General features: G+C 44.7%; 1 protein-coding gene across 2 annotated transcripts in view; it reads right to left on the bottom strand.

The window, feature by feature from the left end:
- Window positions 1-10,023, bottom strand: part of AGA (aspartylglucosaminidase) — a 92,753-nt gene extending 82,730 nt beyond the window's left edge. For both annotated transcript variants that reach the window (XM_030192663.1, XM_030192664.1), the window contains exons 1-2: window positions 9,853-10,023; window positions 7,575-7,728 (exon numbers count right to left, since the gene is read on the bottom strand). In XM_030192663.1, coding sequence (XP_030048523.1) covers window positions 7,575-7,728; window positions 9,853-9,994 — 296 coding nt within the window. In that variant the 5' untranslated portion in view covers window positions 9,995-10,023. The remainder of the gene's footprint in view (window positions 1-7,574; window positions 7,729-9,852) is intronic.
- Between the last annotated feature and the right edge of the window lie 2,012 nt (window positions 10,024-12,035).

Raw genomic sequence — 12,035 nt, 5'->3', positions numbered from 1 at the left:
TTTTGTGAATAGGGACTACGTCCTCCATTCTCCAATCCAACGGAACCTCTCCAGTCTCCAAGGATTTATTAAACAAATCTTTAAGAGGACCCGCCAGAACCTCTCTGAGCTCCCTCAATATCCTGGGGTGGATCCCGTCCAGTCCCACGGCTTTGTCCACCTTTAGATTTTCAAGTTGTTCATACACACTCTCTTCCGTGAACGGTGCTCTATCCACTCCATTCTCATTCCTGCTTTTGCCAGTCAATCGCGGTCCTTCTCCAGGATTTTCTTCTGTGAAAACAGAACAAAAGTATCTATTTAGCAAATTTGCTTTTTCTTCATCATTATCTACATAGCGGTTCGCAGCATCTTTCAGTCTCACAATTCCCCTTTTAGTCTTCCTCCTTTCACTAATATACCTGAAGAAATTTTTGTCACCCCTCCTTACATTTCTAGCCATTTGTTCTTCCGCTTTCGCCAAACGTATCTCTCTCTTGGCTCCTTTCAGTTTCATCCGGTATTCCTCTGAGTGTTCCTCTTTTTGAGTTTTTCTGTATTTCAGGAACACCAACTCTAGCCTTTATTTTCTCAGCCATCTCCTTGGAGAACCATATCGGCTTCCTTTTTCTCTTGCTTTTATTTACTCTCCTTACATAAAGGTTTGTGGCCCTATTTATAGCTTCTTACAGCCTGGACCACTGTCCTTCCACTTCCCGTTCACCCTCCAGTCCATCAGCTCCTTCTTTAGATATCCCCCCATTTTACTAAAGTCAGCATGCTTGAAATCCAGGACTTTGAGTTTTGAGTGGCCGCCCTCCACTTTAGCTGTCATATCAAACCAAACCGTTTGATGGTCACTGCTGCCCAGGTGGGCAACCCCTCGGACAATTGACACACTATCCCCATTTAAGAGCACCAGATCCAGCGTCTCTCCCTCCCTTGTGGGTTCCGTCACCATTTGTCTGAGCAGAGCACTTTGAAAAGCATCCACGATTTCTCTACTTCTTTCCGATTCCGCAGATGGAACCTTCCAATCTACATCCGGCAGATTGAAATCTCCCAGCAACAGCACTTCTCTCTTCTTTCCCAACTTTTGAATATCTGCGATCAGATCTTTATCTAGTTCTTCCAATTGTGTCGGGGGTCTGTAGATAACACCTACATGGACAGAGGTTCTATCATCTCTTTTTAAGGTGATCCATATTGCTTCTTCCTTTCCCCAGGTCCCTGTCATTTCAGTCGCTGCGATATCATTTCTCACAAACAGAGCTACACCTCCACCTTTACGACCATCTCTATCCTTCCTAAATAGATTATAGCCTGGTATGTTTGCATACCAATCATGGGAACCATTGAGCCACGTTTCCATGATTGCAACAAAGTCTGCCTCCAACATCAGGGCTTGAAGGTAATGAACTTTATTGCTTAGACTGCGAGCATTTGTGGTTATCGCTTTCCATCTGCATTTCCTGCTATGTATTTCAACATTTGTGATTTGGGGGTGTCTTTTCTCTTTGGGTACCTTCATATCTTTTTGTTCCAGCTTCATTGCTTTTTCTTCCGCCTCAGTTCTATTTTCAGGAACATCACAGTACTGTAATGGAGCAAAAGAATTTTGTAGGGGCGACACTTGTGAGGCCGGATGCTTCTGAGTCATATAACAAAGTCTGCCTGAGCCTACTGTGAACCATCTATTCTTAGGTGGTTTTATCCTTTGAGGCAGTGGTGAGAATTTGGTATGATTCTATGCAGTATGATTTTGTGCAGTCCTAGAAGCTGCTTTAAGTGCATTCAATTTTTGCTTTACTTTACTTTGCTGAGCTCCTGTTTTAAACTAGTGAGCTGAAGACAGATAGGACAAGCTTTAAGTCTCCAGATGATTGGCCTTGAAACTAATCGTAGATGTAAGGGAACACATGGACTCCCAGTTTGTGTAGCGACGCTGCAACTACAGCTAGACATTTGGTAAAGACCCTGGGAGCTGACACAAGGCCAAAAAGGCAACACACGGTACTGGTAGTGATATGTTCCCAACCAAAATTGAAGATACTTCCAGCCCCCCAGAAGTATCGGGATGCGAGTATATGCATCCTTTAAGCATAGCCAATTGTTTTCCTGAACTATGGGGAGAAGGGTGCCCAGGGAAACCATCCTGAACTTTTCTTTGATCGGGAATCTGTTCAGGGCCCTTAGGTCTAGGATGGGACATATCCCCCCACCCCACCCCCATCTTCTTTTGCATGAGGAAGCATCTGGAATAGAATTCCTGCCCTTCTTTCCCTGGTGGAACGGGTTCAACCGAGAGGGCCTGTAGAAGGGCAGAGAGTTCCTCTGCAAGTACCTGCTTGTGCTGAGAGCTGAAGTAATGAGCTCTCGGTGAGCAATTTGGAGGTTTTTGAAACCAATTTAGTGCATATCCGAGACAGACTAATTGGATAATCCACTGGTCGGAGGTGATAAGGGGCCTCCTTTCGTGGATAAACTTCAGCCTCCCCAACCAGCAGGTCAATCAATACAGACACTTTGACAACGGCTATGCTCTGCTGAAGCCAGTCAAAAGCTCACCACTTGTTTAGACTGGGGAGCAACAGGGACCTTAGGTGCATGCTGTTGACGAGAACAAGCTTGCTGGGGTTGAGCCAAAGCAGGCTGGCAAGAGGAAGCGAGAGGAAGTGACCTGAGGCTTGATAAGGAAACAGAACATCTGTGTGGAGACTCTATGATGACAATATTATACTATAACGTAGGCTGAATATAAGCTGCACTTAATTGTACAGGAGCAGTTGAAGTTGAACCCTTTGTACCGAAGATGACGGATGAACCTCTGTGCAGTCTGTGCCAAGTTGAAACCTAACAGTATGCTGAACCTTTACTAAGGTGATGTGCTTATTCTCTACTTTAGAGGACAGCTTAGATAGAGCCTTTTCTAAGATCTAAGTGGCTGCATTTGAAATGACCGACCTTTTAGGTCAAGATGTCGCCTTCAAAAGCTGTCCTGAAACAAAAGAACTGTGGTTCTGCAACTTGTCTTTTGAATTCACTGTACAGAGCTTATACCAGCAGAAGAGGATCTTTTGGAATGCTCAGAACCTGAGACTTTTTTCTTTTTTTTAATGGATTTCAAAGCTCTGGATCTTTCTGCACTATGGGCATGACTTGAAGCCAGGTTTAGTATGTGCCATGTTGTATAAATTGGAAAGTTCAAACTAATGAGAGCTTTTCTTGTTGGTGGTGGATTTTATTTTATTATACTAAACCTGAAGAAAGACAACGTTGGAAAACGAACAAGGAGAGATTTGTATTTGGCAGAGTGTAAAAAAACAAAACACTGGGGGTCTGAGACCAATGCATGCGAGAGAAACCATGCATGAACAGAACATTATGCTGTTTCTGATCTGTAGGAGAGGTGTTGCTTCCAGTATTGTGTGGTGTCACCCACCTGTGTGCTCGAATCATCCTGCTGTCTATTAAACACCTGTTAACAGGTAAATTTTTGCTCATGTATGATTGAGGTTTTTTCCTTAGTACTCCATTAAGTCCTTAAATAAGGCTACTTGGGGAATTCATTTTAAATCTTATACATTAATACATTTTTGAAAGATTAATTGGGAAGGGAGTCTAAGAAGCATTGAATATTTTATCTTTGTGAAAGCTCTCTTGCTGGTGATTTTTCCACAAACTGCAGGAGAAGGAGGCATGCAACAGTTGAATCCACTGTAAATAAGTGTTGCTGTACTACCACTTTAAGGAGTTCATCTTTAAGCAGAATGTAATCATGGAACAGGTCTTCCAGAGCTCAGAATTAGTGGACAGTATCCATCACATAGTGGTTTCCTCAGTCCCCTTATTTTTGTCTTTGCTTGTTTTTTTCCTGCGCTGCCAAATTGATATAGAAAAAGAACTACATTGGCTACCAATCAAAGAACGTATCACTTTCAAAATTTGCTCGACTGTTCACAAAATAATTTACGACGAGGCACCGGGATACATGACAGATCTCATAGACTTGCCAACCAGAAATACCACAAAATCATCTAAATCTCCACTACCCAAGCAACAAAGGACTCAAATACAAATCTACCTATGCATCCAGTTTTTCATACTTAAGCGCACAACTGTGGAACGCACTGCCAAAAGCAGTAAAAACTACGCTCGACCACCTACATTTCCGGAAAGCACTAAAGACAGACCTGTTCAAAAGAGTATACCCCACCGACCCAACATAAAATACCTGGACACCTGCAACAAAATGGAGTGGAGGAGTGGCCTAGTGGTTAGGGTGGTGGACTTTGGTCCTGGGGAACTGAGGAACTGAGTTCAATTCCCACTTCAGGCACAGGCAGCTCCTTGTGACTCTGGGCAAGTCACTTAACCCTCCATTTCCCAAAGCGCGGGGTACAAATGTAACAAAAAAAAAAAAATAAGTATCTCCATCTCTGTGAGTAGTAGGCACCCCTCTTCAACTTGCCAAAAGACCTCTTAGCTGAGGAGGCTTGGGCAGAAGACACCCGGCAGGAGAAGAGATGGTATCAGTATGCTTTTTGATTTCATCAGTGACCTCCTCAACCTTTTCTCCAAAAAGGTTATCCCCCAACATGGGGCATCCACCAACCTCTTCTAAACCAACTGTTCTAAGTCAGAAACATGCAGCCATGAGAGTCTGCACATTGCCCTTGGCCTGGATTGGCCGCTGTCGTGGACAGGATGCTGGGCTCGATGGACCCTTGGTCTTTTCCCAGTATGGCATTACTTATGTACTTATGCTATAATTTGAGCAGAGATCCTGGAAGCCACATGAAAAGTGTCATAGGCACCCCTGGCCAAGAATTTAACACGCCTTCTGCTGCTTGGCCAACTGGCACACTGAGTGGGCCAGCTCCGGTGAGAATCTGCCAAGTCCATGAATTGGGCACAGAGTCCCACATACCAGCTTGTAAGGAGCTGGTATGATTGTATACGGGACACGAGCATTGAGGCCTGGAACATCTTCCTCCCAAAAGAGCCCAAGGTCCTAGCTTCACTGCTTGGAGGTGCCAAGGCATAGTCTCTAGAACCTCTGGCTCTTTTGAGAGCAGATTTCACAATCATGGAATTGTGAGGCAACTGAGGCCTATCACAATCACATATACTGTCGATCTGGTACTGGGTGTCAATTTTCTTTGGCATGACAGAGACAGACAGAGGGGACTCCCTGTTCCAATCGAGGACCTGCTCAAGTACCGCATGGAGAGGAACAGTCACAGCCTCCCTAGGAGGAGACATGTAGTCTAGGACCTTCAGCATCTTAGCCATGGGCTCATCCTCCACTTCCAAACAAAATGGAATAGACTCAGCCATTTCCTTTACAAAAGGCTCTCTGGAGGAGACTTTCTCCTTTCAATTGAAGGAGAGGGTTAGAGGGAATACCATAGGACTCATCTGAGAAGTACCATGGATCCTCCTCTGACTCCCATGAGCATTCCTCATCAATGTCACTCAGAAAATCCCCGTGGGAGGGCTGAGACAGAGCCTGCCTCGACTTTGAGGAGCTATGTCCCCAAGAGAGGCGTTGAGTAGGCTTCCACCTCAACTCCGGTGAAGCTTCCTCCACCAAAGTCGAGGGGGTACCAGCTTGTTTGGCAATCGACATTGTGGCCGCACCATGTGCTGAGAGCCAGGCAGGGTCGCAGTGGGCTGGATGGTAGGCACAAGCGCTGACACCAATGCACAAAACTGCGAGATGCCATCCAGCAGCTCAGGGAGCAAGGCCCGGATACACTCATTGAGGGCCGACAGCGGGAAAGACTGGGCTGTCGGCTCCGAGACAGGCTGCAGAACAGAAGGGGCCAAGTCAGGAGTCAAATCCTGGCTGTCTGGAGACAGGTGAACCAGCACCTCCTGGATAGAGGGGGAACAATCCTCCTGGTGCCGATGCTTCTCGGTGTCGAGTCCCTTGATGCCTCAGAGCTCCAGGCACCATATAACAAGGACAACCGATGCTTCTTGGCCTTCGCCCAAAGCTTGGTGTCTAGACTCCTTGGTGCCGACGAGGATGACATCGAACCCTCAAGTCACCTCGTGGTCGGGTCTGATGCTGGCCAGTCCCAGGGGCCCTGTCCAGCAGTCGACAGAGGTAAAAAAAGAATTACGGTAGCAGTGCACGAGAATTAAAACCCTGCTTGTCCTTGGAGAAAATGACCTACACGTATATTTTCTGGGAAAGTTAGTAAAGCCCTTAGTTAACAGATGTGATTTTCTACGTTAGCTGAATTTGACTAAGTTAAGCAGGCATAAAAGACACACATTTAGATATTTTTGTTATTCAATGATTCCAGTGGTGAATATATTATATATATATTTTACATACACTTAATTAAAAAGTGGAAAAGAATACCTAAGAATCATATTTTTGTAATTTTTTATACAGCAGGAGAAAATCTAAGTAGCCTCCATAGGTTACTTAGCCAAATGACAACCAACTGCAGTCCTGCCCACTTTCATTGACAGGGAGCCCAGAGCATGACAACATGGAGATAGTAACATAGTACCATACTAGATGACGGCAGAAAAAAGACCTGCACGGTCCATCCAGTCTGCCCAACAAGACAACTCATGTGTGCTACTTTTTGTGTATACCCTACTTTGATTTGTATCTATGCTCTTCAGGGCACAGACCGTATAAGTCTGCCCAGCACTATGCCCACCTCCCAACCACCGGCTCTGGCACACACCGTATAAGTCTGCCCAGCACTATCCCTGCCTCCCAACCTCCAGTCCCGCCTCCCACCACCGGCTCTGGCACAGACCGTATAAGTCTGCCCAGCACTATCCCCGCCTCCCACTACTGGCTCTGCTATCCAATCTTGGTTAAGCTCCTGAGGATCCATTCCTTCTGAACAGGATTCCTTTATGTTTATCCCACGCATGTTTGAATTCCGTTACCGTTTTCATCTCCACCACCTCCCGGGGGAGGGCATTCCAAGCATCCACCACTCTCCGAGTGAAGAAATACTTCCTCGAGATCGTCCTCATTCTTAAATCCTCTCCTTTCTAGGCCACCAAATATAGGGCTCCTTTTCCAAAGCTGCACTACCAATTAGTGGCGTTCAATTCCCATGGACTTCTTTGCATTCAGCGCACCGCTAATGGTAGCACAGCTTTGTAAAAGGAGCCCATATTAGAAGTCCTTTAACTGAATGGACAAGTATCAATTCTCTCCAGGGACAGCCAAGATGTGGTGTTAAGCAATGGCTGGGAATTCCTCAGTTGTTACTGTCCTAAGAAAGAAGTAGTAAGTCCAGGACTTGCTGAGTATTCTATATAGAAACATGCACTTCTATTGCTTCTGAGATATCCAGGCAATCCAACTGTCTCTTATCACCACTTTACTATATAATCTTGTTTTGAATCTTCTGAAATTGGAGTGCTCTCATCTGAGTCACTATATGATGATTTACTGGTAGTTTCTGAAACCAGCGTGGGTCCCAGCCTAAATATTTCAGACAAACCACAAACACCTGTGCACTTAAAGCATGATAATACAGCTTCTACTAGCACAGAACTGTAAAGCTGGCATGGAAATGAACTACACAAATCAGCATTCCTTTTCTTACCCATTCATTATCATAGCATCCAAAGTTGTTTCTCCAAGTTCATCGGGGCTTCCGCCAAACCCCACACTGCCGTCACACTGTGCAGTCTCACACTCTGAGCAGCCCTTCTCAACAGCATCCAGTGCAGACCCACCAGACTGCAGAATGCTCCATGCTGTATGCAACACAGTGGGGAATGCATAATTTATATCACTTATATACCATGAAATCAAAGTGTGCAAATAACAATAAAATATGATTTTATATGTTAGCCACTATCTCAAAAAATAAAATTATGGAGATTTTAGAGGCAAGACCAATGATCAACATAAGCTAAAACTTGTCAGTTAAAATCAAATTGTTTTTATTTTCCTATGATATGAAATATTAGGTCAATTTTCTAAAATATAGATAAACAAGGATAACAAACAACAGTTAAAAAAAAATATAGAATTCTGTGGATTCTTCTTATTCATTATACATTTTTTCACAATGATTATTTTGCCTCTCTAATCTTATTACTCTAACATAAACAACCCCTTTCCTCCAATGTAATCTATGATTTATTCATATAATCGGACCGCCTCATTTCTTGCTTTGACTTGAGCAAATTAACGCCCAACAGTTAAACACAAACATAATATGACACATTTTATTGGACTAATTCTACATGATCAAAATGAAGGCTATTTAGGACCACTAAGATCTATTGGTGCTCCTTTTACAAAGCCATGCTAGCAATTTCAAGCAGCAAATGCAATGAAGCCCATAGGAACTGAATGGGCATCCTCACATTTGCCATTCTAGATTGCTAGCGCGGCTCTGTAAAAAGTCCTTTGATTGTAGGCATTCTCTGGGATGCTACTGTGATAAACAATGTATTAAAATTTAATTAGATAACAGAAGGAATATAATATATAGCATCCTTTCAGTTTTCAGATTTTAAATGACAGTGCATGTAATCAGAACACACAAGGCTGGCCCAAGGGTATCTGGCACCCTAGGTGAACCTTCATCTCTCCATCCCACCCCAAAAGGCATCTGACCTTACCCATCCCCCAAGCAGTGCAGCATCTCCCCTTGCCCATCATAGTCCTGTAGTCCAGCATATTCACTTTCCGTCTCCTCCCCCAATCCAGTATCTTTCCCTTCCCTCCAACTCCCCAAAGTTTACCATTTTCCCTTGCCATCCAACCCACATCATAGTCCAGTACCTTCCCCTGCCTTCCAATCCCCCCAACAGTACAGCACATTCCCTTTCATTCCATCCCCCCTAATAGACCATCAACTTCCCTTGCCCTCTAACCCCCCCCCCAGTCCAGCACCTTCCCTTGCACTCCAACCAACCCCTCCCCCCAATGGTAGTTAGGTGGGGGGGGGGGCGATGCTCTCCCCCCCCCCCCCCGATAGTCCAGCTACTCCCCTTCTTGGCCTGTTAAAAAGGAAAGAGATGCGGGGGGGGGGGGGGGTGGAGGGCATCTCCCCTTTCCTATCCCCAACCCCTTTGGCTTTGCGCCAAAGCTGCAGCCGCGCCGCCACCACGCTCCCTCTCCCGCGCCAAAGAGACAAGTGAATTCAGCACTAGTGCAGGTTCTTACCACAAGGCTGTCCCCTACAATGCAAGTCTTCCAACTGGGAAGGAAGAGAGGAGACAGCAGCGCTCCAACATGAACCAGTGGTTAAACGCCCTGCACTTGCACAGAATTCACTTGTCTTTTCGATCAGGAAACAAGTAGGGCAGCAGCAAGAGGATAAGAAATGCTGCACTCCTGCTGCGTCTGGCAGGGCCAGTCCTGTGAATACAGTAAAAGCCGCTAAGAGGACTGCTGGCTACTAAGAGAAATAGCAATCCTGAACTATGGGGGAAAAAAGTTCCTTCTAAACGGAAGTAGAATCTCACTAGCTTGAAATTCTAGTTCAAAGATCAAGGAATGAAATTTCTTGTCAGGGTGCCTGTCATATAGGGGGGGGGGGGGGGGGGGGGGGGAACGGACGGACGCGGTGGTGTAATCAGTTGTAGAGTATGGAAATCAATGAGACTTCAACATGATACAATAAAAAGCGTGCTTTACAGTCAGCAATATCACAGCCCCTTCAAGTTTCGCTTTGTACAAAAAGCAAGCGCAGCATCGAGGTATTTTAATTTAGTCCATCCAATAGGCAGACCCATTAATAAAAGGACAATAAACAACTGCAGTCCAAGGCAGACTCGCAATCCTGGTTTGTTTTGTATCTTTCACAGGTTAAAAAGAAAGCAAACGATTTCCCATGTTCCCCATATACCACAAGTAGGCAGCACCTTTTGCTGTTGCCCTCCCGAACACTGAGCCCCATGTATTCATGACCAAGGGTCCAGCGGAGGAGACACTCAAGACATCCAAGAGCAGCAGCAGTGCAAAAAAGAGACCGAAACTTCTACAAACAATTCCCTCGCGCCCCATGATGACAACTCCGCAAACTACCACATCTAGCTGATGCCTCAGCGGCCTACTACTCTACCACTTTCTCGTAGTAGCCACGTGACAACAAACAACCAAGCCCATTCCACCTAACACGTTCGACTTGGTTACGTTGCAGAGCAAGAAGGTTAGATTGAGAACAGGAGACAGACGGTACGATCTTTACCAAAGAGGTTTGATTGAGAAAGAAAACAGTACGAGCCTATCTAGCCCATTATATGAGTTGGAGTCACGAGTACACCCAAAATAATAGCAAACGTTATTGAAAGCAAATAGTAAAAGATTATTAAAAATAATGGACTGCCTATGCGTGTTCATCTGTAAAACGGCAATAGCTGTTCCAGTTGGGTAGGCAGTACCTTAAATGGTGGAGGACAAAAGATTTTATTTTTACTTGTTTGACAACTTTTAAAAATGTATTTGAAATCATCCCATATCTTCTAATATAATAATTCGCACCGCCAGCGTTCTGAAGCTGACTGCGTGGCAGCATGGCCAGTGGCGTAGCAAGGGTGGGGCGGTGGGGGCGGTCCGCCCCGGGTGTCAGCAGAGAGCAGGGCCGTGCCAATGCGGTAAGCCAGGTAAGCAATGCAGGGGGGCGCCTGCCTTCGAGGGGCGCTGCTGCCCTGCGGTCCCTGCCTTCCACTCACTTGCAAAATCTTTTAGCTGAAGTTGCGATCGCCCCTGCCCTAAAACCGGAAGTGAAAGCAACAGCATTATTCACTGAGGCAGGCAGGCTCTTCAAGTTATTTTAAAGAATGCAACCAAATTGCTATATATGCTGTGGTTTGTGGCTAATTCCTCACTCAGGGTGAGCTTCAGAGCTTGAACCGCAAAGACAACCTGAAATTTTAAAAGTGCTAAAAATAAGTTTTAAAAGTATTTGTATTAAATCTAATTGCAGAATTCAGGTGCTGGGACTCTGTACTTGGTTGTCATATGCTCAGATTTGTTTAAATCGTATGCAAATTAGTCCGTTTTTGGGAGGTTCTCATTTGCATATTTATGAATAAAAAATGATGGAAGTGTTTACAGCCTTAATGTTAGGGCATGGCTCTGATCAAAAGTGTGAAGTTTGGTCCAAAAACGAAGGGTTTATCTAGTGTTTTTCACTAAAAATTCCCATTACAGTGTCTGTATGTTAATCTGCATTCAAATAGAGCTCTCTGATTGGATGATCAGCTTTTGTTAGAAATCTGCCCGGAAGGGAACAGAGTGAGACAGCAACTGACTGTCGGTTTGGCCAAGAGAGACATGCAGCTGTGAGTTCCTGTGTGTGTTGACTGAAATTATAAAAGACTGCCAGATTATGTGGTAAATGAGAAAATATGAATGAAAAGAGGTTGGTGGAGATTGAAGTTTGAGATTTCTCTAGTGAAAAAGGATCTGAATATTTCAGGATTACTTGAAGTTTATGAAGAATAGAAAAGGGTGAATTTCAGTTTGAGTGTTTAAATCCTATAAGCTATATAAAGGCTAGGTAGATTTAAGTGACTGTAAGCAAGGAAACCTTAATATTTAATCTGAAATAAATATTTGATCTGAGATAGTTGATCAGAGACAAATGTTTGATCTGAATTATATCCTTTGGTGCAAAGGAGATTAGAAAAAGAATCTTTGGAAACTAAGAGGACTTTGCTCACATTTTGAATTAGCATTCCTATTTTGAGTTGGAAATCTTTGAAGTGTTATGAAAATACATTTTGCTTTAATGAAATTGCTAAACTTTAGAGTCAGAGCCTTATCAATGAGGGATACATACAGTGCTATTTTTTTCCTGATGTCCAGCTTACTTGCCTGCTCCCTTCTGTTCCTGCTTTGCTAGACGGAGGGGGTGGGGGCGCCAACTGATAGTCTGCAGGGGGGCACCAGAGACCCTAGGCACGGCCCTGGCAGAGAGGGGGGTGCTCCACCGCTCCCGCTGCTTGCTCCTCTGGCATCCCCTCCCCCAGTGTTGCCAGGTGGAAAATTTTTTTCCCACCCAATCCAGCGTAAAAACAGCCCAAAACCCGCCCAAACTCAA

The sequence above is a fragment of the Microcaecilia unicolor genome, chromosome 2, assembly GCF_901765095.1.
Source record: "Microcaecilia unicolor chromosome 2, aMicUni1.1, whole genome shotgun sequence".
In the NCBI taxonomy this organism is placed as follows: Eukaryota; Metazoa; Chordata; class Amphibia; order Gymnophiona; family Siphonopidae; genus Microcaecilia; species Microcaecilia unicolor.
The sequence above is the reverse complement of the archived record's forward strand: the minus strand, read 5'-3'. Positions and strand labels throughout refer to the sequence as shown.